This window comes from Pelecanus crispus, chromosome 3 (genome assembly GCF_030463565.1).
Source record: "Pelecanus crispus isolate bPelCri1 chromosome 3, bPelCri1.pri, whole genome shotgun sequence".
Taxonomy (NCBI): Eukaryota; Metazoa; Chordata; class Aves; order Pelecaniformes; family Pelecanidae; genus Pelecanus; species Pelecanus crispus.
Window position 1 is genome coordinate 18,132,671 of NC_134645.1, and position 25,966 is coordinate 18,158,636.

Below are 25,966 nucleotides of genomic sequence, written 5' to 3' on the forward strand. Positions count from 1 at the left end.
GCGCCCCGCCGTGGGGCCGTCGGGGCGGGGGCGGCGGGGCCCTGGCGGCGCGCGGGGCGGAAGCGGGTTGCCGGGGGGACGCGGCCTGGCTCGGCGGCGGCACCGGGATGAGCGGCAAGGAAGGTGACGGCGGCGGCGCGTACCTCTCCCCTCCCTCTTTCCCCCGGCCCGGCGGCGGCGGGAGCCGGCGGCTCCCCGGTGCGTGGCGCGGCTGCGGCCCCCGCCGGAGCGAGGCGAGTACCGCGGCCCCCTGAGGCTCGGTGCCGCCTCCCCGCCGGAGCGGGGCCGCCCGCCGCCACCTGGCGCGCAGGGGTATGGGCGGGCGCCTCTCGGGGCGGGCGGCCGATGCGCCGCCTGCCGCCGCCACCGCCGCCGAGGGGCGGTCCGGTCCGGCCCGGCCCGGCCCAGCCGCAGCTGGCCGGGGCCGGTGGCTGTGCGGGCCCTCAGGGGCCGATTCAGCTCCCTGAGCCGGCAGGAGACAAAGGCGTGAGGAGTTAGGGCGGGCGAAAGCGGGGGGGGGGGGGGGGGGGGGGCGCTGCCCGTACACTGAGAGAGACCGTTTCTTCATAGGTGTTACCGCCTTCTCACTTGGGCTTTACAGATATGTCTGTGAATGTAGTTGTAGAAATCTTCACCCTTGGGCGTAAACGAAGCAGTTGCTACAGTCAAGAGCTGAGTGTGTGTTAGGCCTGTAAAGTGCTTGCAGTGGTACCCGACTCTTAGTGATGCAGCACTCGCTTTGCGGATGCGTGTTGGTTTAGCCTGAGCGGTCACACAGACCTCCCTTCAGCCAGAAAGTAGGCTCTGCAACAGGGAAGCTGGCTTTTTTTATTTTTTAAAAAATTAAGGCTAAGTTACTGTTACTGCAGTCTGTAGTTTTCTGACATTCAAGTTGTTGGTTATTCAGTGGAACCTCTTCTCTATTTCTCCCCCCACACACACTTCAGGAGGGCCTGTTTTTTCCTGTAGGTCATGATGATGTTCCTAACTTTCGGAATACTGCAGAGAGTTTAATTTTCTGCACTATTTCAGGGGTTGTGTTTGTAATGTTTTCAACTGCTACAGGAAAAACACAACCCTGAACTCATGTCCTAACAGAAAAGAAGGAAAAAATGATTTTCAGTTTCCTCTTTTAGAAAGTAGCTACGCCCACTTCTGGTTTTGGTTTGGGATAATAAACAATTAAACGGAAACATTTTAAAATCCAGTGTTCCTCTGTAACTTTTAAGTAGCTTCCTTTTGTTCTTCTTTTAAGGAAATTGAGAGAACTCCACATATTCAAAAAGGTATGCTTGTGTGTAAGAGTTTGCCAAATTTTGGCCTCTGTTGGGAACACAAAAGTGTACAGCTGTTACAAAAAGGAGGTAGCGAGAGAGGAATGGTTAAAACATGAATGACACAATAAGTCAGGTCTAGGTGAAGGAAGGATAAAAGGAAGAAATGTTAAAAAGTGTAAATCAGTAGTAAAACAATTCAAAAGAGGTGAGTTCTGCTTGAGGGTTTGAAAAGTGAAGCTAAGGAAGTTGAAGAGAACGGCTATATCAGGGTGAAAAGAGAATAAACTGGTTAGTGGGCAATGTATAAGGACCTAAGATGCTACGCTGCTGGAGATAAACCTGCATACCTGGGTAATGGTAGTCTACTTAAATTATGACTTGCTTCTTTTTCTGATTACTGAAGACTATGACATAAATAATTACAGTAATGAAAAACTTGTAGTTTTAATGACTCCTGTCAAGCTGAATATTTAAAATATTTAAAATAATTAAAAAAAAAAAATTTCTAATCCTGTAGGCCCTTGCTCACACAAGGATTTCCATGCAGCCATTCCCTTACAGAAAGGAAACGTAAGAGGGTGTGATGACCTTACAAAAAAGAAAAACAAAAAGGGACTTGGGATCCTACCACACTCATCCATTGCAATTAGTAGCATTTTTTTCTAATTTTCACCAAGAATGTGATGGAAAAAGTAGCATGCTAACGTGAAGATGACATCAGTTGGTAATAAGGTTCATCCAGTTACCTTATTCTGTCCTGTAAAATATGGCTATAGTCAGGAATGCTCTGAAGACAGCATTCTGATGCATCTTATGTGCTGGCAAAACTACTGTATTTTTAAATGTATTTTTTTTGTGTGTATCTTCTATTAATAGGATCGGGTGGATTCAGAAAACGGAAGCATGACAATTTTCCACATGGTCCAAGAAGAGAGGAAAAAGAGAATGTTAATCCATCTTCAGCTTTGATGACGTCTTTTAAATGTAAGTAAGCATTTGGAAAGCCACATTATAAAAACGTGTGGCATAGAAATTGCTAGGAAATTACTAGTATTTAGTGATGGAATAAACCAGCTTCTCGGGGGGAGAAACTTGAAACTAGTTGGACTTATGCTTCATACATGTAGTGCTTGGTGTTTTGCTTTTTGTGCAATAGAGTCCTGAGAGTGGGATTTCACATAGCTCCACCTGACTCATGACTTGTTCCCTTTTTCATCCTACGTCCTGTTCCCCCTCCCCACCCCACTTGTGCTGAACCTGCTGCTAAGCAAACTGCTTAAGTGTTCAGCCAGACAAAAGGTGACCGGGCCCTTTGGTGGCACAAAACTGTAAGATCTGCGGAGGTGTAATGCAAAATCTGAGCCATGGGGACAAGAGGAGGAAACGGCTGCCTTTGGGGAGACTGAGAAGGCTCTTAGCTGTTGCCCTTTGCTCTGGTGCATAGATGACTAAGCTACTTTAATGTAAATCTGGATGCATTGGTTTGTGAGTTGGTAGCTGTTTATACATGCACTTTTTAAAAATAAGAATTTAGCTACTAATATAGACCTGCATGTAGATGCTTATTTCAGTTTGAGTGTCTTTTTAAAATTAGCTTATATTTCAGTTTCTTTAAATAAGCAAGTGTAAACTTCCCTCCATCCAAATAGTTTTTATAGGATTTTGCACAAAACCAGTAAATTCAGTTGAACTTTCCCATTAGATGAGCTCTAACGAGGCAAAGGACAAGAGGAAATGGGCTTAAGCTGCGCCAGGGGAGGTTTAGACTGGAAATTAGGAAAAATTTCTTTACGGAAAGGGTGGTCAGGCATTGGAACAGGCTGCCCAGAGAGGTGGTGGAGTCACCATCCCTGGAGGCGTTTAAAAAACGGGTAGATGTGGCACTTCGGGATATGGTTTAGTCTGGTCTACCCTTGATTAGTCTAGAGTGGGCTTGGTAGTGTAGGTTAATGGTTGGACTGGATGATCTTAAAGGTCTTTTCCAACCTAGATGATTCTATGATTCTATGATTCTAAAGCTGAGCTTCAGAAATGAGGAGCCTTTACAGAAGAAGGAAGATGTGATGCAGGGGAACAGATTAATTCTTGGTGTAAAATTTTCCCCATCCCACCTATTTTTTATGAAGCTAAGGAGAGTGAAGAAATAAGAGCTGGATGGCTGTTATAGATGGTCACTTCAACATCACATAATTTCCTTGCTTTCTTTGAAACAGATTATTTATTTTTTTTCCTGCGTAAGTCAGCTTGGCAGATGATTAACTTTGGCCCCTTAACTTTTATATTGAATAACGTACATACACTTGCACTTGAATTGAGTAGTTCAACTGTACTTTCAACTTGAATTTTTCACCCTTAAGCATATCAGATTATCGTAAGGTTGCCATTAATTCAACTTCAAAACAACAGTTGTTTCCCTCCTTTCCCATGAGATCCAGTCAGCAGCGTTTGGTTAATTTCAGAAAGGATGTCAGGGACACGGTTTATTCGCCTTTTCAAAGGTCCACTCTTTGTATTGCACTAGTGCTTATAAGCACCGGACAGAGACACTGGTGGTCTTTGTCTCCATTGTCAGGCCCAAGTGTTAAGAAAAGGTGTGCTCCAGATGGCTTATAATTGGGCAAGCTGTGTAAGGTGAACCAGAGTGGCACACTATTTCTATGCATGTTGCCTGAATCTAAACAACTTAATGTGTGAAATTAAATGGTTATACACATTTTGCGCTTTTTCATCTCTTTGGAAAAATGTTGTACTTGGATTGACATAGTTATCTGTTGGCACCAAAGATTTCTAAAAAACTAATGAGAAATTGTCTAATAATAATTAATCAAAAACCAAGGAGTATTCAGTTACACCTTTTTTTGCTTAATACATTTTAAATATGACAGCTCAGTGATACAGAGAGTCGATAGTATCTTGGTTTGTAAGGTTAAGATTTATTAAGTGTCATTTTTAATGGTCTGATTCCGCACAACCAAAATCAATAGAGTCTGAGTCTCTGCTTTCAGTGATAGATTAGATATTAAAGTGGAATGTGTGGAGGAAATGGCTGTGTGGTCTCGCTGTGTTAGCCTGGAGAATCCCCTGAGTTCCAATCCTTTGCAATTTTAGGCAACAGTACAGTAGGTTTTCTTGCATCATTTTAGGCTAAAGATTACCATATTTGTGGTTTATTTCAGGTCAAAACCCACTTCCTAGTAGTCCCTAACAGGTTTAAAATCTAATGTAAAAGTCTAAAAGCCACAATCGTCCAGAAGAGTTTGGGGGCATTGGTAATGTTGTAGATCTTCAGAATAGTGAATTTCCTGGTAGATGAAATTTGTAAATGGTCATTGGAAATGTCATATATGGCATACGATGAAGGATAGTACCAGTCACCCTCCCTCAAGTTCCTGTCTCTATGATCTGAGAGAAAATTTCTTCATGATGATGTGGATGTGACTCTCAGAATTTGGAAGAGACACACCAATCAGACATGTGAAATATTTAAAAGATCAGTAGGAGCATTTATGACTTAGAGTTTCAGAAGAAGACTGGGGAGAAAGAACAAAATAAGAGGAACCAAGTTTTTATCAAGGCCATGAGAAGTACAGTTATTTTTGTAGCTTGCTCTAAATTTTGCTTGCCAGCAAACCACTACGCTTTTCTAAAGGATATTCACTTGTCAGACCCTTTAAAAAATGTAACCTCTTAGCTTATTTTCACCATCTTCTTGCACGGACACTTTAACACTTCAGATAGTTATGCAGGAAATGTGTTAGATTTGTTACAAGCAGCTATTAATGGTTTATGTCGTGGAATAATGGTCTATAAAATGTTAATGGTATCTCTGAAACATTCATGATGTTTGACTGTGATAACCAGATACGCATCCTCTCTTCTCTGTGTTCGTTGTAGTTAGACAGAGGATTTACATCAGTAAGTCAGAAATCTTATTTTAAGTAATTGATATCACTTTGCTTTAGTACTTCCAGTTCTTAGGGATATTGAAATACTTGACTTTTGGCCAAGTCTAGTTGGGATGTGAAGCGCAGCTTTCCTTTTTACTAAATGGTGCGTTTTTAACAGTGTATGTGCCTTAGTCAAATGCCTTTTTTTTGTTGTTTTGTTTTTGAGACTGGTGAATCTTATTTACTAATGATTGTAGGGTTTTATTTTTTTTAATAGATCTTGCTGAATTTGGGTGAAATTTTAAGTCAGTTTCCTGAACAGCAGTATTGCAGAATAGATTTTACTAGTTAAAACAAGTATTTTGCCTTAAAATTGTTTGGGTTGGCTTAAAGCATCATCAAGGTTGATGTATATTTAAACCTGACTTATTAAACAAAAGTCATATTAATGATGAATTTTGCAGCTCTGGCAGGTGGTAGGCAGTGGTGGCTTCCGCAGCTGTGCCCCATGCACAGCTGTGCTGCCCGCCTTGGGAAAAGGCACCCTGGGATAAAGGCTGGTGGGGCTGGGGCCCATAAGCAGGTAGTGTAGCACAGGCTCTCTGCTCTTCCCCTATGCTGTATACATGTGATAACCCTGCTTGTTACTGTAATGTTTGACTCTGCAGCGTTTCAGCTGGAGCTTGACACCAGGCATGATAAATATGAACGGCTTGTGAAGCTCAGTCGTGATATAACTATCGAAAGCAAAAGAACAATATTTCTGCTCCACAGGTTTACCAGGTGAGTCACATTGAGCATGAAAGTGTTCACAGAAACCTAGAAGCTGCCTTGCGGTGTTTTCTGTATTTGTGATTAATAGCTGCAGTGTTCTGTTGAGAGGAATTTAATTAAATTCCCATAAACATCCTGTATGGTGGATGTGAGCTAATGAATGCACACTCCAGTTAGAGAATTAGAAGGTGCTGGTCCAGGTTTCTCAGTTGGTTTTATTGACATATTAAACAGGATCAGAGTACTAGAGTATAACAGCGGATGAGAGCTTTCCAGCTTTCAGCAAGCTGGGAGAGAAGAGCATGCACCCTTCTTTCAGGTTAGTTGCTTCTGCAGTTACTTCACCATTTTGGTTTTTGCAGCCCCACCCTAGGTCATCAATGTAAAGAGGGGGTGACCTGAGTTCTGTTTACTTCAATACATACTGCAGCCTAAGAGGCTTTTGTGTGAAGTTTTGAGCTTCTACGTGTTTTGTGTTCTCATGAGCCTTCAAGCAATCTTTGGAAGCCACAGACAAACTAGAATAATAACAGGACAATTTGAAGCTTCGCACAGTCTGTTGTATAAAATGTTTACTGTACGTGTCAAACATTGGTCTTATGTGTTGCAGTTATAACAGCTTTCCCTGTTCCTTTTACTTTTAATTTAACTTCTTTTTTGTTACCTATCAATGCATTTCTGCTGTAGTAGTAACTATTTATAGTTACCATAGTAGTAACAGTTATAAATAGGGATTATGAAGTTGCCCTCTTTTTAACTTGGTCGTCTTCTGCAAAGAGGCATTGTGATAATTCTAGTAACCTCTACAGCCTTGACTGTAAATAGCTACTCCCACTGCAGGGGCTAGATAGCTGGAAACTGGTAGAGGAAAGAACAACAAACTCCTCCTCTTTACTCTGAATTTTAGATTCCTGTTTTGTAAGAGATTCCTGGTTTTGTGAGAGTGGAAGCTTTCCATGCTCTAGTTTTTATTTCCTTCTCCTTTGCTTTTTGCTATTATTGTGGCTTTACTTTCAGAAATCTGTTTGCTTTTAAATGTTTTCTTGAGACCAGTCTATCAGTAGTTCCTTAAATAGACTGTAAACCATATAGATTATTTGGGGGTGGGGGCGGGAGAAGTTTAAAGCAAATTAGATAAACTAAACTTTAAATGCCAAGTATATATTGTGGTTGTGAATCAGATATTTTGGCTGTTCCTGAAGAGCACAGTCCATAACTACTTCCTAAAAAAAAAAAAATCGCATGTAGAAGTAGATCATGTATTGTATTTTGCAACACTCTAATGTATTGTGAAATATTGTTGGTGTTTGGGTTTTTTTTAAGAGATTGAAGGACTTCTGCAATTACTGTTAGTTTTTCGGAATAATTTTTTTGAAGCCTTTGCACATGTTTCTCATTGTTCTTACTTAAGCAATAATTACAATTCTAGTCTGGAATAAACATCATGCTATCAGAACTGTGTTTGGCTGTTTGATTATTTTCGTGGTAAGAATCTACAGAATTTCAGAATCTGCAGTAGGTATCAATGAAAGGTAAACTGTTTCTCATTCCAATATCAGCTTTGCTTTTTCCTAAAGCTATTGAAAATGTATTGATTAGTAAAAGAAAATGTGTAATATTTTTTAACTGTTTGCTCATGTTCAGAAAGCTGCTCTTTCAGTTTCTGTTTTATGATTGCAGTGCTCCCAATGGGGAAGAAATACTAGATGAATCTGAAGTCAAGCTAGATGCTGTCAGACGGAAGATTAAGCAGGTTGCACAAGAACTGATTGGAGAAGACATGTATCAGTTCCACAGAGCTATATCTCCAGGTAAATTATTTTAAAATAGGGAAACTATGCTATTTTGCACTAAGCTCAACTTCTCTTTATGTAGCAGTGGTTCCTCTTCATGCCACAGGTCTGAATTTGTCACATTTCTATGATTATGAATCAGGACTCAGAATAATCTTTGTTGTTAGCAAAGTAAGGTCTGGTATTAGAGAGGCTATTGCCCTACAGTTGTCTTATCATTGCAGTTAAAGGAAGATTTAAATGGGAGACTACAACTGGACAAATTTGGACCCTGACCTAAACTGAAGCTGGGAGTAGTTCTAACAACTGTACTAGCTGGTCTTCTCTGACTGAGAGGAGTATGTGCAACACCCTCATTTACCCCACCTGAGGGGTTATAATTTGTGGGAGGAGAGTGGGAACAAATGTGAAATGATCCCATTTTGAGTTGATAAAGTTCATGAATTAAAATCCTTCGATTAGCATGTTCTTTCTTCTAAAGACTCAGGATGTGCTTCTGCCTCTGTTACGAGCATTAAATCAGAGTTTGTATCTGTTTCAGTTGCATCTTTTTCTGCTCCTCTCTGTAAATGGCAGTCTTTACAAACATCCTTGAGATACTGAGTCCCAGTGCTTTTGTGACTCTTGCTGTCAAATCATATTTCTTTGCTGAATCTTTGCTGACAATCTGAATCTTACCTAAAATGGTTATGCCTTGTTTGTGGCAACACAAGTAAAAGATGTAGCTGCTTCTTTGACATCTTGGTCATGGCATAAAAGTGTCTTGTGTTTATCAATCTTGTTTTAAACATATTGGAATCCTGTATATCTTTCCTTGTTCAGGCAAGACTTATTCAGCTGAGGAGAGCTGAAGATTTGCCCTGAATGATTTAATTGTTTAAAAATGTCCATAGGATTGATTTGATAAACCAGCAGCAAATACATCTATGTAATTTACAAGACAAACAGTGCACAGGTTAACTTGTACTTATGTCTTAAACTTAAGTTTGTTAAGAGTGAGACAGCTCTTAAGTGAAAGCTCAGTTTGGCACTTCTGAACCAGGAGCTTGCCATACTAGTCTTCAATGGCTCTAACTCAATTCCACAGTCCTGTGGTGAATTGGGTTGTTCAAATTAAATATAAGTAGTTATCCTTAAAGAGCCACTTAATCTGTGTGTGTCTTGCTGCTATTTATAGCTTAGTACTGTAATGAGGAAATGAAAAGAAAGAGGTAATTCAAAACTCTGACACTACCAATGACCTCAATCTGTGAACAATACTAGTCCAAGTATGTTATGAGTATCTCGACATGCTGAAACCATGTTTGGATTTTCATTTTAAGTACTGCTTATAAAAGCTGAAAATCTTTGCATTCAGTTTTAGGAACAAAAATTTTTGAAAGCTTCATTAAGCCTTGTAAACCCTGTCTGAATAACCCCTGAAGTTTGTAGTTCCGTGTGAGTCATAAAATGCTCTCTATAGAACAACAGCATTTGAGGTCTGCTACCTTGTGAATCTTTGCGAGACCTCATGATACAAGCTATCAGCCTTGCCACGTGAGCAAAATTGTTATGGGGTAACCAGTTACCCTGCATCAGCTGCTTCACCTGAATTGTCTCTGTTTTCTTAGTATGTGGCTTTGCATAGGTGAATTCAGAGAGGCATACTTACCTCTATTTTTCCTGAGGGGCAGCTTGCCTGGAATTAGCTTGCATTCATCTCAGATGTAATAGAGTACGCCTACATAGCAGACATATGGGAACTTATTGCGCAATAACTTCTGTGTGTACCTGTGTCTTATAAAGCAAGTGAGCAAACCTGATGCTACGTTTCTACTTCCAGATTCTATCCTCTGAGTAAAAAACCAAAATTACTGGTGTTTTGGTTTTTAAAAAATACCTCTTTTCCAACCTGAAAAGTGTGAAAGATATGTAAACTTAAGCCAGACGTAGGAACCTGAAAATGAAGAAATTAATGAAAAAATTTCTGTTCAGGTTTGCTTTGTGTGTTTGGTAAATACTCATACACAGTCAGGGACACTGATTCTCCTGCATAATTGATTTCTGACTTGCATAAAGATGTCTGTTTATATCAAAATGGACCTGAATAAACTCTTTAGAAAACAAATGAAAATATGCTAGCAGAAACTATTTGGCATTTCTAAAATTCTTCCCCAGTGTTTTAGATCTCAGCCTCTTAAAATGACTAAGATGTACTTGTCCATTGTAGAGCAGGGCAAATTACTATAGACCTTTAGTAGAGGAAGTTAGAAGCCTGCTGCATGTGTATGATGACTCAATGCCTCCACAGCTGCAAAGCTTTTGGAATAGAGTAGAACAGACTATTTCAGTTGGAAAGGACCTACAATGATCACCTAGTCCAACTGTCTGACCACTTCAGGGCTGACCAAAAGTTAGAGCGTGTTATGAAGGGCATTGTCCAGATGCCTCTTACACACTGACAGGCTTGGGGCATCGACCACCTCTCTAGGAAGCCTGTTCCAGTGTTTGACCACCCTCTCAGTAACGAAATGCTTCCTAATGTCCAGCCTAAACCTCCCCAGTGCAGCTTTGAACCATTCCCACACATTCTATCACTGGATACCAGGGAGAAGAGATCAGCACCTCCCTCTTCACTTCCCCTCAGGAAGCTGTAGAGAGCAATGAGGTTGCCCCTCAGGCTTCTTTTCTCCAAACTAGGCAAGCCCAAAGTCCTGAGTCACTCCTCACAGGACATTCCTTCCAGCCCTTTCACCCCCTTAGTTGCCCTCCTCTAGATGCATTCAAGGATCTTCACATCCTTCTGAAATTGCAAGGCCCAGAACTACACACAGTTACATATACAACAGCACGTCCCTAACGGTTGCATGGGACTTGAGTGAGTTTGTCATAGAATTAAAGAATTTCTTGCTACAGTCTTACAACAACTTAAGAGAATGAATCTTATTTACATCTCTAGGTAAAAAGAAAGGATAACAAAGAGTATTATTTAGTACACTAAGTAATAAAGGGGAGGAGAAGTAGAGTCTGCTGTCCATCTTTCCAGCAATCAGGTGTGCAGTCTCTCAAACAAATGCCTGAACTTTGCGGTTTTGTGGACAGAACTAAAAGATAGAAATATGCAGCCCCCCATTGCATTTCTGGAGTTAGAACTGGGAATGGCTGTACTTTCACCTTTTTCCTCTCTTCAGGTGGCATGAGGAAGTGGGAAGTCTGTGGAACATCATCAGTTGTATAATACTGCCTGTCCCTGAGATCTCCCTGTAGTTTCTGTAATTAGGTAGCTCTTGCCTTATTACGAAGACTGTATGTAAAATCCAGCTGAAATAAGTTGCCTTCATTCCATTTCTGTAGGTCATCCACAGTGCCTGCTTAAATTCTAGCTCTTCTACATGATGCTCCTCTGTGAGGGGAGTTTGTGCCAGCTGGTGTCCATTGTGCATGTTTTTTGAGGGCACGTGCTAGCATATACGTGTGTGTCACTGAGAAGACAGGGACTGTTTTTAGGCTTTGTTTAAATGAGCCCGTGTATATGACAAGTATGAAATGCAAACTTTTAGCCAGAGCTTTACTCTTACCTTGTTTCATTAAATCCTCCGCTCTTCAGTTAGTCATTGGGATGGCAAAAAAAGGAATATGCAGGCTTAAAGACTTGTAGATCTTGATTGTGCTGAAGCTAGTATCAAGATGTCAGATGTGAAGATGCTTGATGTCAGGGTTATGAAGCTGAGATAGAAAACTGAGAGACATGAAGAATGAGGGGACAGTTAGATGAAGAGTAACTGTGAGAGGGAATGCTTTATTCCCCCTGCCCCCCACTGTTTATGGAGAACTGTAATTGGGAGGGAAACAGTGATAAGAGTTAACAATGTTGCTTTTAGTTTTGTTTTGAAGTCTAGTGTTCTTTAATTGTTGCTTTGCTTTTTTTGCAGTGGAAAAAGCTTGCATGCCTTTTTGAAAATAAATGTAGCTAGGAAAAGTGCTAGATCTTCTGTCTTTATGTATTTCCTAGAGCTGTAAGTCTTGGCCTTCCTTTCACGTATTTTTCAATTCTCATTTTGTATTTTAAAGAAATTCTGGAGAACTAGTTAAAAAGCTTTTTATGAACAAAAACATTGCCATGAAACTGCTTTTTTCTTCAAAAAAGAATAAAGAAACGCCTATGTCCCATATCTCAAAAGCAGCGTGTCCAATTAACCTCAAACTTCCTAAAAATATTCTCCTTTGTCTTGAAACCAAACATGAAACATCCTCCTGTTCCCCACCCTACCTCTCACAGAAAGAGTAAAAGGGATCAAAACTGGGCTTATAATGGAAACCATCGTAGCAGTCTTAACTGGGGAATCATGACTGCATCATAAAGCTGCCTAATACATATTTTATTCAGTATAATAGCTGTTAGCCTATAAATAGATGAGTGTTATGAGTATAATGCTTGGGAATATTGTTTGCCACTTGTAATTGTTAAATGCTTTTTTTGGGGTTACTCCAAGCAGTTGTTCTTTTGACTTGAAGATAAAACAATTCTGGCAGAGCACTAAAGGAGTTTCATGCTTTCCCTCATTAAGAATAGTGCTAACGGCACGCAGGTCATTTCCCCAAAGGACACTTGCATGAGCTCAAACACTGAGTATAGCACTAATTGAACAACAACAAAACTGATGACTGTTTTCTACACGTTTCTTAACAGTACACATTGTCCCAGGGGATGATTAAACAAGCAAACAAAGAGATACTGAAATAATGAAGTCTTTTTTTAATGTAGAGTTCTTCATTTGTTATGTTAAAATGTTCTGCTTTGTTGATATTTTTAAAGCTTTACTATTTGTAATATAGAATTCCTGCTCCTTTGCCCCACTTTGCAGTGTATACCTTATATATCCTGTGAGGAAACGTGTACTGTTTCTTTAAAATTGTTGTGAGACTGTGCAAGAAAAGGACTGAAAAAGATTGTATGAATTTATGAAGGGGAGGAAGAATTTTTTCAGGATTTTATATATGTATATATGTGTGTTTAGGTATTTATATATATGTATTTCACTCTAAAATACTAAGGAAAATATCAATAGTATTCAGGAAAGACCTGTAGGAGCCTTAAAGACAAGAAAGCGGGTGCTCTGCAACATGTTAGGATTTACGGAATTATTCTAAGCATGTTCTAAATCTGCTCTGCATAAATGCAGAACTTGTGTAATGCAGGGGGAAACTAAGAGTTTCTTGATAGGTTGGTATTGTGTGGGATTGAATGGAGCACCTTTTTAACACGGTTTTGTTAAATGAAATCTCTAGCTATTTGAAGACTTACTCAATTTTTTGTCCCTTAATAAGGGCATGTGAGAGAATTGCAAGGCTTTTGAGGTGTTAAACTATTTTCTGTAGGGCAGCTTGACTGAAGAACCTCTTGGAGTGATAGTTTTAACTATGTGTTGATGTTTTTACAATGAGGTCATTAGATTCTGCTAGGAGCAAGTATAGGTGTGGTATTATCTTCACAGCTGATAGCTGTACAGAAGACAAAATATGGAATGAGGAGCCCATAATTCTTCTGGGGCTTCTTCAGTAGTGTGGCATAGAGTGATGATAGTAGGTGCGACTAGGGCATTGTTGGCTGACCTTTCTGTTTGCTGTGTGCCTGTGCTAGCAGCAGTGGTGAGTGAAGTGGCGTGCAGAGAGAAGCTCATTAGCTCTTTATCATGTCTGCACTTGCTCTCAATAGGATGAGATGACGAGGCTGTAAAATGTCAGCACCTTGTCAAAACTATTGCTCTTTGAGTGCTTCTGCTGATGATGATGCAGGAAATTCTGTGTAAAAGTTCAACATTGACGCAGTCTAACACATAATTTATCTTGTGCAGGCGCTATTTGTGTTCTGAGAGAATGATATAATGGAGCTTATTTCTGTCCCCTGCCTTATGCCATTTAGAGTTGCTTCAGGCGTGTAATCATACTGCAACAAAATTGCATTGCTGGATTGGACAGTCAGTTAAGTTGGCATGGATGAAAAGGAAATACTTTAATTGTGCTAGAATACCGTTTTTTAACTGCAGTATGTAGGACCACCACGATGCTGTAAGAAATGCTATGGAGATGAGTGGGGTCCTTCCAAGCAGGCCAGACTTAGATTACTGATTATTTAAAATATTGGGTTTTTTGGTACTGTATGAAGGATTTGTATTAGAACACAAACTAAAGGAACTATCCACGTAATGATTTCTGTGTTACCTGTTTTTTTTTTTTCTTAACTTTTTCACTCATAATGTGGAAAGAACATCTCATACTTGAGCCGTGCTAGCTACCTTTGGAGACACCTATGTATTTCTGAAATAATACCAAGGTAAAGAACTATTCTGCACATCAGGAACAGTAGAAGTAGCACTTTTTTTTTTTCTTAAGGAAGTGTAAAAACTGTAATAAATTAGGTGGCATATTTAATCGTAGGTTGGCAATAAAAAGGAAAAGCTTTTTACTGCATGAGGAAGGTATCATGAACTGCAAAAATCTCACCCAGGAAAAGACTTGAATATACCTAAAACTTGAAAGGAAGGCTTATCCATGAAGGAAGCAATCAGGTTTCTGCAAGATGGTGGGAAAACATAACAACACAGGAACAGGATGTAACTGAAGAATTAAAGTTCATCTCTTTGCTGTTGTGGGTGAGAGGTAAAATGCCAGAAATGGAAACGAAGTTTCCTGATTATACTGGAAAATTAACAGAATTTGCAGTGAATAAGCTAATATTTATCAGATCTAATTTTGTTAATTTATTTGTTTCTCTGTTTTGTTACTTTCTCTGTTTCTCTGATGTTCTCACATCACCAGGTGTGCCAATAAACTGTCAAACGGATTTTCTTCACCCTGCAAGTCGCTTATTTCAAACTTGATACCTTCAACTTGTTGTGTTTTACTACCCTTCGATTATTTCTGGTTCGTGCCTTTTTTCTAGGTTCTTTCAGGGAATGTGAAAAATCAGCAACTGCAAAGCCTCTTGCTTTTTACTTTCTGCTGCAGGGTTTGTACATCCATACACAAAAACTTAAAACAAACCTGGGAAAATGAATGTGAATTCAGACATGACCAAACAGGGCATGCACTATGTGAGTGTTGATTATCAGCTGATCCCTGAATGAACCATTGAGTTCAGCATAAGCCATAAATTCAGCAGGAGCCGTTGAGGACAGCATAAGTCCATAAGAGAAGCTATATGCAGTCTTTTTAAAAGATGCGTGCTGTGGTTTGGGCCAAACAATGATTGTTCTTTCATAGTTCTAACTTAAAACCTAACTGTCCTAAAGTTTTGCAGTACTGTTATGGCAAATACTGCAGTTATTTATGTGACAATCTGAAACTAGTGATGTTGTTTGCCTTTTAATTCAGTTTCATAGCTAGCAAATGGAGGAGACCTTGTGCTCTGGCTCAGGAATTTTTTTTTGCCCCTGCAGCTGTTAACATCAGTAATTCACAGAGCAGAGCTCTCCAGTCCTTTACAGGAACCAAGTGCAGGTGGAACATGAGAGAAGACCAAGAAAAATCTATGAACCTTTTTTTGTTTATTTGTTTAAAATCACACAGGAGAATGTGTCACAGAGGAACTCCGTTCCAGGAAACAGGTAGTGTAGTGCATCATGATTAGGTTTTTGTTTTGCACTCATGTGGTGAGAAATAGGGGTTGGTGAATGGTGATGCACCTTTTTTACCATCTCACCAGATCTATATTTATGAGGATAAATGGCCACCATTGGTACTTATGATGTGCTAGTGAGTTGGGGCTGTTGCATCAAAACAACATCATCCTGAAGAGAACTTTCACTGGGGTTTGAACTGAAGAAGCTGTGTTGTGTTAGGTGCTCTTCCTTCTTTGATCGTTGAACATCCTGGCTGAGTCAGAGCTTCCTTTGTTTGATGTCTTGAACACTTGCCCTCAAGGCTGTTAGTAGTGTAAAATTTGCCATTTAACTGAACGACTTTTAAAGCTCTGTATCAATTATCAAGGCAATTGGAGGTAGTCAAGGAGACCGGGAAGACTAATTGTCACAGGAATAGTTTGGGGTTTTTTTGTTTGTTTTTTACGAACTCATGTAGAACATTGGCTGCTCTTCAGAATTACTACATTTTTTGGGGTAAGTAAACAAAAAAACCCCCTTCAAAACAAAACACTTAGTTACAAAAGTAACCATGCTACATTCTCCAGGTCTTCAAGTAGGAGCAAAATGAAAGCACGTGAATTTCTCATCCATGAGGAGTCATCTGCAAAAAACCTTGCATGTCATATGTACATGTATTTCTAACGACAAACAAAAAGGCTTGATTAAACTGTTTTCTGCAATGAGAGGTTAAAATATTCTTTGCAGTTCTCTGCAGGGTTTTTGTGCCTGTTTGGGGAAATAATTTCACTCTCACAGGCACCTGTGCCTATTCAATAGGGAGCCTATATTTGTTTCTGTAGTTATTGGGGAAAACAGACTAATCTTGGGATTACCTTTTCCCTAAAGTTGGTGTGTATTCAACTTTAAAGAAAGTGCGAACAATATTAATACTTCAGTTATCTGAAATACATCACTTTGATGCATGCAGCTAGAAGGGAACAGAACTTGGTGGTCATATTAGCAATTAACTCATCAGCAAAGCATTCAGGGCTTAACATGAGAAATTTGCATTGATGTAATTGTTGATATAATAGTAAACCAGTTTAGATAAATCACTGCTGGATAACATATTCTTTATTTATATTCTATTAGTAATCAGTTCAAGGTTATTTAAAATAAGTTTTTCTGAGAAATATTCACATCTGGGTTTGTACTGATTACTAAAGTAATTTCAAAACTGGATTGATAAAGTGGAGCAGTTTGTTTGTGTGGATGTGGACTTAGTTGTGTTTTTTGTCTCCCCAGTTCCATTAAAAATTCAGACTACTCGTAGCCCTACCTGCCATAATGACTCAGCTTTTGAAGTATTACTCAGAGATTTTTTTTTTTTTCCCAAAATTTGTAAGCTTTTATGGACATTTGTTCTAGTGCTTTAATTTGTATTTGTTCATTAGTCCCATTTTATAAAATCCATCCCCAAGTGGAATTATTCTTTTAAGCCGTTTTCACAACAGGATGTCCAGAGCATGCTTGTCTCTGAGAATAGCTGGCTTTATGCTCTTTGAGTGTACTGTTATAAAATTAACCTTTGACTTCACACTCGCAATCAACAAAGCAGTTGGATTGTTTCACAGCCTCAGTTTTAGTTTAATTACTTAAGTTTTTATCACTTGTGCATGGAAAGAGACCTGTGAATCTAAGGAATCATTGCTGAGTCTGCAGAGAACTTAAATGCTTAAATGGATAAGACTGAGGTGTGAATTGTCAGTTTCATCTTAATAGAACACTGACTCTAAAGCAAAATGACTTAATTTGTGAATTAATACTTCTAAATTTATTGCTTGTACTTGTTTTAGTTGATGTACCTCATTAATTATTTGCTTATTTCACGAGTTCTCCCCTTCATTGATCATTATGCTTGTAGAAGTGGATTCTTTAAGTCTACCATCCTCCCCATATTCTGCAGAGCTTAGTAATAAGGGCTCTCCAGTTTAACTCTGTTTTTTCTCTGTTTGGGATTTCAACAAGAATATGACTCTCTTTTTCTGGGTTGTGCGGAGTTGTGTGAGTGTTTTTTTGGCTTTGGCTTTTTAAAATGAGGATGTAACTTACCAGCCTAAACATGATGATAAGATAGAGCTGTGGCTGTGCTGTTTTGATTTTGTAATGAATTTGCAAGTAGGTAGTTTCATATGACTCGCCCTGTAAATAATATGCCCCACCCTTCATGTAGTGATCCTGGCAGAAACTTGCTGTGTACATTTTCCTACCATATTTCTAGCGGCTGCTATTGGCCTGTGATTCCTGCTGCACAGTTTAGGGGAGGAGCTGGGTAAAAGAACACAGGCTGTCATCTGCTTGTGTCCTGACCATCAGCACAGGCTGCTCTGTGAACAAAAATGTACAGAGAAAGAGGACGAAGGGATAGAAGGAAAATGAGTTTGAGAAGAAATAGGGAGAGAAGAAGCTTATTCGGGAAGATGGCAGGTAGCATTGGCATTGCTAACCTTAAGAACTGAGAAGCATGAAATCCACTTTAACCATTTTTTAACTGTTGAACAGATATTTAAAGGAGGAAATAAAGTAAACAAAATTTTAGGAGGAAACTTTCACCTCTTGTTTGATCTGTCATTCTGGGTTAAAACTTGGGTGCATGCATGCATGTACATCTCAGGTGGAATTAGATTCTGTTTACCCTAACCTGACTCCTGCAATTAAGGAATTTATCATCTTTACTCATTTTTTAAATGGAACTATCTTTTCCTACCCCTTATGCATTCATTTGACTCTTGGATTAAGTGCTCCAGTGACTTGGTTTTTTGAAGAAACCTGATTTCTTGCTAAGTTTCTTGGAGAAAATGCTTAACAGTTCTTTCTCAGAGCTTGCATATGTAGATAAGGATAAGCGTCCTGAATATCAGCTGGCAAAAAAAGTGCACAAACTTTCAGGCACAAAATCTCCTCCTTTATAGATAATATGTGCTCAGAAGATATCTCAGTGTAACTTCCTAACTCTTACGTAGAAAATAAATTTTCAAACTATAGAGGGAAGCTGTTATACCAGGTCACTGTAACTTGTCACTAGTACAAGCTATTTATATAAAGTAAATGTAATAAAATATCAAAATACTTAAACATTTTGTTACCTTACATCTGTAATTTAAGAAGTTCTAGTAGAAATAATGCAGTGCTTTAAATTAGGATTTTTGGTCTGTGTACTAGGAAAAAAAAGTTACATAAAAGGCAGTCTTACAAACTATTCCATTACTGGCAGCTCAATTTGTAAATAAGCCAATTTTGGAATAAATCCAAAACAAGAACATAAGGGGAAAGGTATTGTTGGATGGTGTAGTGAAATGGGATGGGGTTTTTCACCTTGGGGATTATTTGCTGAAAATAGCGGATGTCCTACCATTAAGCTAAAACATAACATGTTTAAACATCCTTCTACCTGCACATGGAAACACCTTATGTCAAGGTCTTGGGTCACTGAAGTGTCATGTTGTAGCTACTTCTGGAAGAAGGACTTGAAAAAAAAAAAAAGTCAAATATGAGTATATTTTGCAAAGTAGTTGTTACCACAGTTTGTTACCAGTCTATTTGTAATGGTAACAACTTTAAATGAGGTTTTGTAAGGCTTACTTGTAAATAGTAGGAGAGAGATTCCCCAATTGTGAAAAGGTGACAGTAAATGACAAACTAGACTGTGTGTGCAACATTCACATGCTGGCGAGAAGAGTGGAACGCGTTAGCTAGGGTGAGACAGCAGGAGGAAGGAAAAATGTGTGTGTGTATGCATACATATAAGTATGCCTATATAAAAAAAAATACATAAAAATAAATGAACGGAGGAGCCAAACACTTATCCTGGAAAAGGACAAAACATTTGTGGAGAAGTAGTGGAGTGAGCTGAAACTGGAAGTTACGATCGATCAAGAAAACTGTTTACCAATAAGTTTGAGAGCTGATTTGATCTCTCTGAGAACTTGGGAAAATGTCAAGTTGATTCTTCATACGTGATAGTCGTCTTCACAGATAGCAGAGAGAGATTCTCACAGATGTTGTCACGTTGAATGCTGCTGTATCTGGTAGCTTACAGCTTATCCACAGAAAAAGCCAAAATTTCGTAATGAATTACTGGCCATGCTACATGAGAGGGTAAGTCAGGAAAAGAATGGGTGATGAAATCTACCTCTCTGCAACTTCTGAAGTTAGTTATCTTAGAAGATCCTGAGTAGCTTTTTTCTAGTATCCTTGTATTACTTGTGCCCAGAATGCTTTATGTGAATTCAGTTGATTAAATTATTGTATTTAATTAGCCTTGCAGCTCCCTGTGTGTGTTCTGATTTGTGAACAGCAGTGCTGAGTGTGGCTTTGGTTGCTGAATGTTTATTCTGCTTTTCCCACTGCTGCTGGACAGAAGCATAAAGGGTGCAGGCTGAACTGCCTTTATGGATTGCTTCTGCTCACCTTGCAAATACATATTTAAAAGGAAAAAAATGCAGGTCACTCATCATGCTTTTGTGATTGTAATGTGGAAAGTCTTCTACAATTGAATTTTCCCTTGAGGTTACCTCTAGTTTTTCAGGGGTATTTCCACCTTCATCTGTTTTTCAAATTGATGTTCTCTTCTTTTTGATTTAGACTTTTTCTTTGATCCAGATGAACTCTAAATTTGCTGCTTCATGCTTATCTCTGTATGCTGAGGTCCTGGCCCTGTAGAGGTCAGTTGAGGATTTTAAGATTATTCTAATGGAAACAGGTTTCTACTTCTGGTACCCTTGGGTACCTCCACGTTTTCTCACTTCACACACTGGCAAAACTATTGTCTAATTGTGGCCCCCTTGCAGCATGATACGGCAGTGTCACCTCTTTGCGTCTCTTGAAGTGAAACCATCCCCTTAAAATGGCTCAGAATGGCTCTGCTAGAGCAAGCTCTCTCATGTTACAGTCTGTTCCTGTAACATCCTCCTTTGCTGCTTTTTCTGTCCGTAGGTCGGATGTACATGTGCATTGAGTTTGTCTTCAAAACTTTTTTTTTTAGCTTAGTCCTGCCATGACTGTTTGTTCCAGGTTTGTTTCTGCTTTTTTTTTTTTCCACCAACAGTGCCAACTTCAGCTTTCTGCTTATGAACTTTTCCCACATGCTTTCCCCAAATCTGCTCTTTGCACATAAGGAAAAACTGACAGAACCTGTGAAATCGTTGTCTGAACATACAAGCTCTTTTTTAGATCTCACCTTTGCTATAATGAAATAAGAAAATCACCATCTGCTAAGTAGGTAGCAAGGGGTAATTGTGGCAGGTGGCTGCAGATGGCATACAAGTCTGGTACAAGCTACATTTGTTATCCCATCTTCTATTTCCTTGCCAGCACACCAACTCCTTTTGTCCCCCTACATGCCTTGTTTTTAGACTGTAAGTTCCTTTGGACAGAGCTGTTGTTTGGTATATTCCTCTTGTTGGACATCACAATCCTGTCTGGTTGATTTTTTCTTTTTTTTTTTTGGTCTGCAGTGATTTGGAACAACAGATGCTTTGTCCTGAATATTCACCTAACCTGCATGTTCTAAGGAGCCTGTTCACTAATTCCCACAAAATAGAGAAGTGGGAAATTCAGTTTTAAACAAGTCTCTGCTGTTCCTAATAAGATGAAACAAAGGAAACGTTTTTTTTATAGGTGGGCTGCCTTGCTTTCGATTTATCTGCAGTCTTTTTCTCTGCATTGTGTCCTGTGTCTTTGTGAATTCATGAAATACTAATCTGCACTCTCCATTGTACAAATGCTGTATTTTAAAAGCTCCATTATCATAGAATGCTTTGGGTTGGAAGGGACCTTTAAAGGTCATCTAGTCCAACCTCCCTGCAATGAGCAGGGACATCTTCAACTAGATCAGGTTGCTCAGAGCCCCATCCAGCCTGACCTTGAATGTTTCCAGGGATTGCGGCATCTACCACCCCTCTGGGCAACCTGTTCCAGTGTTTCACCACCCTCATTGTAAAACATTTCTTCCTTATATCTAGTCTAAGCCTACCCTCTTTTAGATTAAAACCATTACCCCTTGTCCTGTCGCAACAGGCCCTACTAAAAAGTCTGTCCCCACCTTTCTTATAAGCCCCCTTTAAGTACTGAAAGGCTGCAATAAGGTCTCCCCGCAGCCTTCTCTTCTTCAGGCTGAACAACCCCAATTCTCTCGGCCTTTCCTTGTAGGAGAGGGGTTCCATCCCTCGGATCATTTTTCATGGCCCTTCTCTGGACCTGCTCCAACAGGTCCATGTCTTTCCTGTGCTGAGGACTCCAGAGCTGGATGCAGTGCTCCAGGTGCAGTCTTATCATAGCAGAGGGGCAGAATCGCCTTCCTTGACCTGCTGTGGCCACACTTCTTTTGATACAGCCCAGGATATGGTTGGCTTTCTGGGCTGCGAGCGCACATTGCTGGCTCATGTCCAGCTTTTCATCCACCAGTACCCTCAAGTTGTTCTCCACAGGGCTGCTCTCAATCCTTTCATCACCCAGCCTGTATTGATATTGGGGGTTGCCCCAAGCCAAGGGCAGGACCTGCACTTGGCCTTGTTGAACCTCATGAGGTTCCCATGGGCCCACTTCTCGAGCTTGTCCAGGTCCCTCTGGATGGTATCCTGTCCCTCAAGCGTGTAAGGCGCACCACTCGGCTTGGTGTCATCTGCAGGCTTGCTGAGGGTGCACTCGATCCCACTGTCTGTGTCACTGATAACATTAAACAGCACTGGTCCCAATACGGACCCCTGAGGGACATTATGGAGAGCTGCTGTTCAGTATGCTTCTGAGAGTAGCATGATGCTTTATACTGATACTGTGGAAGGTTCTGAATAAAAAAATGCAGTTGGAGTGAAAGCTTGAAAATGTTTATCTACTGTGTTCTTGGTCTGGTTTTCATACTTCAGAAGTGTGCTATGTTAAATTATGTTTCAGTGTTATTTCTGAATTATCTTAGTTTTTACTTTTTGCTAGTAACCTTAAAATAGTCTCAACTTAAAATATTTCTAAAAAAAAAATAATTGTGAGCGCGGATCGTTGCTGGAAAGTTTGAATCATTAGCTTAATTCTGCTATTTTTGCAGGACTTCAAGAATATGTTGAGGCAGTGTCATTTCAGTATTTTATCAAAACACGATCTTTGATTAGTGTTGAAGAGATCAACAAACAACTAATATTTACAGCGGAAGACAGAGAAGAAACAACAGTCACGGTAAAAGTTTTTCTCATGTCACAAACATCTTTTTGGGATGGAAATGCAATGAGTAGGCCTAGTCACATTTTTGGCATCTGATTAAGTAAGGCCAGTTAGTAGAATGATACTAGATATACATGTGGGCTTTGACTCGTGTTCAAAACATGCTTTTTATTCTGACAAGTAATAAACTAAATCTATGGGATACAAGTTTATAAATTTCACATCTTTTTTTATTCAGAGCAAACTGAACTCCTTCTGGTAGGGGGAAAGATCCAGGACAGTGAAATGCTAGCAAACAAATGTAGAGGATGGATTTTTAATGGCTGTGACTGCCTGTAAGGCCTACTGGTGTATAGTGATGTAGCAAAAGTTGGGGGAGACGAATGAATCTAAGGCAGGATGAGCTCCATGAATGAAATCTTACTGCTGGTACTGAACTAATCACAGGAGGCACTGTATTCAGCTTCTGTTAAAATGCACTGCATGTGTCTTAGCTTGGTCATTTGTAACTTTCCTGGAGTTGATCTTGATCCTTCCCCTCAGAGCACAAGCTTGTGTCTCATCATACCTTAGCCCTAATGCAGTATCTGCTGTTTCTTGACTTGCCCATACTCCTACCTTGCCCCTAAATAGAACTTTTTGCATAGGGACACACTGCTGCCACTGACCACAGTAAACTGGGTACAGTTTGATTGTTGACAGGGGACAAAAGGCAATTTTGTAGTAATGTACCTAAATGCACATACTGTGCATGTGCAATGTACAGTAATGCACAGCACTGCTGCTTTAGATGAATTCCTGAGTCTGCTTCTGTTGAAGAGATTCAGCTGTAAAGCCCTTTTTATTCTTTCTTCAGTCTCTTGGTAAGATATTTGCAAAGAAGCCAAGTTTTTAGCTTAAGTTCATTTGTTCTTACCAGAGGCAAACCCATTGTGGCACACTTGTTTTAACAAATTGTGTTAACCCCTGCATACAGACCTCTGACCAGCTTTGTGAATTTGGGTGGATAGCATGTTATGGGAACAAGGGAACAGAAACCTGCGTTGTTTCCTACATTACCAATATTATGGCAGTAAAAAGTATTGGAAACTTGGATATAGGAGCAAACTTGTAACTTTGCGATGAGTTTTCTTCATGAAGTATTTTTTTTAGCTGTTTTAATGAGTTCGGTTGATATAAACCGGATCTGAGAGAATGATACCTATCAGCTTCTTGTAGAAAATATATTTTGAAATTCAATATACTATTACAAAATTATATGATTTGTTTTCATAATGTAGACTCTTTTTGAGTCTTGATTGCTTTGGTAGTGTTGGACAGACGATTTAGGAAAAATTTAAATCTGTTAGGCTGAGCTCTGTGAGCCAAAAAAAACCCAACTGCAAATAAATGTTGGTACAAAGATGTGGTAATTCTGTTTGCAAATAGAGATGGTAGAAGCAGGCTGTTTCTCATGCTTGCTAGAATGGAAATCACATCTCAAGGGGAAATGATGCTTTCATACCTTCCGGTCTGCTGGAAGCAGATTAGTATTTCTGAAATAAGACTTTGTGGAAATGCCATGCAATTTGATTTTCTGGAATGTTTTTAATTACCAGTTATGTTAGATAAGTTAGTGTGTATTTGAACCATTCTAGACTGTTTTTTCATAGTTCTCTGTACTGGACTTTGTTCTGTTCTGTCCTCAGACCTCCAATTCCCATGATAAACAACCACACACTTGGAGCCTGAAGGTGACACCTGTAGATTACCTGCTGGGAGTGGCTGATCTAACTGGAGAGCTGATGCGGCTGTGCATCAGCAGTGTTGGAAATGGTGACATAGACACGCCTTTTGAACTGAGCCAGTTCTTACGTCAGATTTACGATGGCTTTACCTTCATTGGCAACACTGGACCTTACGAAGTATCTAAGAAGCTGTATACCTTGAAACAGAGTCTGGCAAAAGTAGAGAATGCCTGCTACACGTTAAAAGTACGGGGATCTGAAATCCCAAAGCACATGCTGGCTGATGTGTTCTCTACCAAAACAGAATTGATTGACCAAGAGGAGGGCCTTTCTTAAAATAAGGAGACTCTCACAACTTGGGCAGAGGACTTACAGAAACATTTTAGTTATGGTTTGTGGGATTTTGACCCTTCTCAAAGCTTTTTAGGTAGAGACAGTTTTAGTTTTATCTATGAGAAGATTGTTTGCAGTGGTAATTTGGAACAAAAAGTACTTTTTATGATGTGCAAGAGAACAAATGTTTGACTTTGTCCTCTTGGTATGGAATTTCCTGTATTGCTCCATTGTGTCTTCTTTCAGAATGGCCAAAATTTCCACTGTGCACTACACCAGTGACTGTCAGTTGTGTGAGTCACCTCAAACTGTTGTGGTTGCTGTTACCAGTTTTCAGCAAGCACAGCAGTGGAAAAAAATGGTTAGGTACTGTTATTTAGCATTATCTATAGGTTTCTGCTGACCCCTGTTTTCTGAGTATTTGGGTTCTCTATACTCGTATCATACCTAAAACAGTGCACCGATGTATGTGTAAATTCATTCCTTGACTTGAAACTGAGGTGGTCTCAAAGGTGCCATGTAATTTAATTTTTTTGATTAATGCTTTTGAGCATGAAACTGAAGCTAAGTCAACTTTTTAGCAATTGATAATGAAGCTAATTACACCACAAAAATGCTACTGTGCATTCATTATTTTGGGGCTCCGTTTAAATTGAGCTCTGTTTAAGTTAACACTGGTACTTCACAGTTTTGACATGAGCTACAAAATCCACAAAAAAAATATTGTGGAATATATTGGTTTACATTTTTTGTAATACAGTTTAATGCAGAATCTGACATCTTTCTGTTTGTAGACAAAAGCAGAAGACCTACCAAGTATGTTTAACGTGAATAATTTGGTGTTAGGACAAGCAGGTTTTGGTCAAAACAAACACGGTGTGGTGCTGGAAGTCTGTTCTCCGTTGTTTGTGCTGCCCTGAGGACCTCCAGTGGGGTTGAACTGGTATTAGTGAAAAAAGGCTAGCCAAGCTTTAAATATCTGTTAGCAGGAACTGTATCATGTACGTGTTCCTATAGAAAGGAAATTGCAAACAGAAATAAGGCAGACATTCTGACTTCCACATTTATCTTTGAGGTGGGTATGTCACCATTGGCAAAAAATCAGGGCTTTCTGCTGGTGTCTGAAGTTATGAAACTCTGATAATGTACATTATGCTAAAGGAAAACAGATAAAACAACATGATCTTTAGACTCCAGGAAATAGGCCTCCCAACTGCAATTGAAAATACTGCATGTTTTTTATTTCCACTTCCATATGCTGTGATACTGCCAATATTTTTCCCATGAGCATGTCCTGAGTAGCTGGGATCATGTGATATATGGATAGGAATGGGTAAATACATTTCTGTCACATTTTTCCATTGTTTCCACATAAAGCAATATGTGGTGGGTTGAACAAGG

The 25,966-nt window shown here is 39.6% G+C and overlaps 1 protein-coding gene across 1 annotated transcript; it reads left to right on the forward strand.

Moving 5' to 3' along the window:
- Positions 1-85: 85 nt before the first annotated feature.
- TSNAX (translin associated factor X) lies at positions 86-25,966 on the forward strand. The gene is made up of 6 exons (XM_075708009.1): positions 86-123; positions 2,154-2,261; positions 5,833-5,947; positions 7,619-7,749; positions 22,393-22,520; positions 24,194-25,966. Exons 1-6 carry the CDS (start codon positions 108-110, stop codon positions 24,566-24,568), a joined length of 873 nt encoding a protein of 290 aa, XP_075564124.1. The 5' UTR covers positions 86-107; the 3' UTR covers positions 24,569-25,966.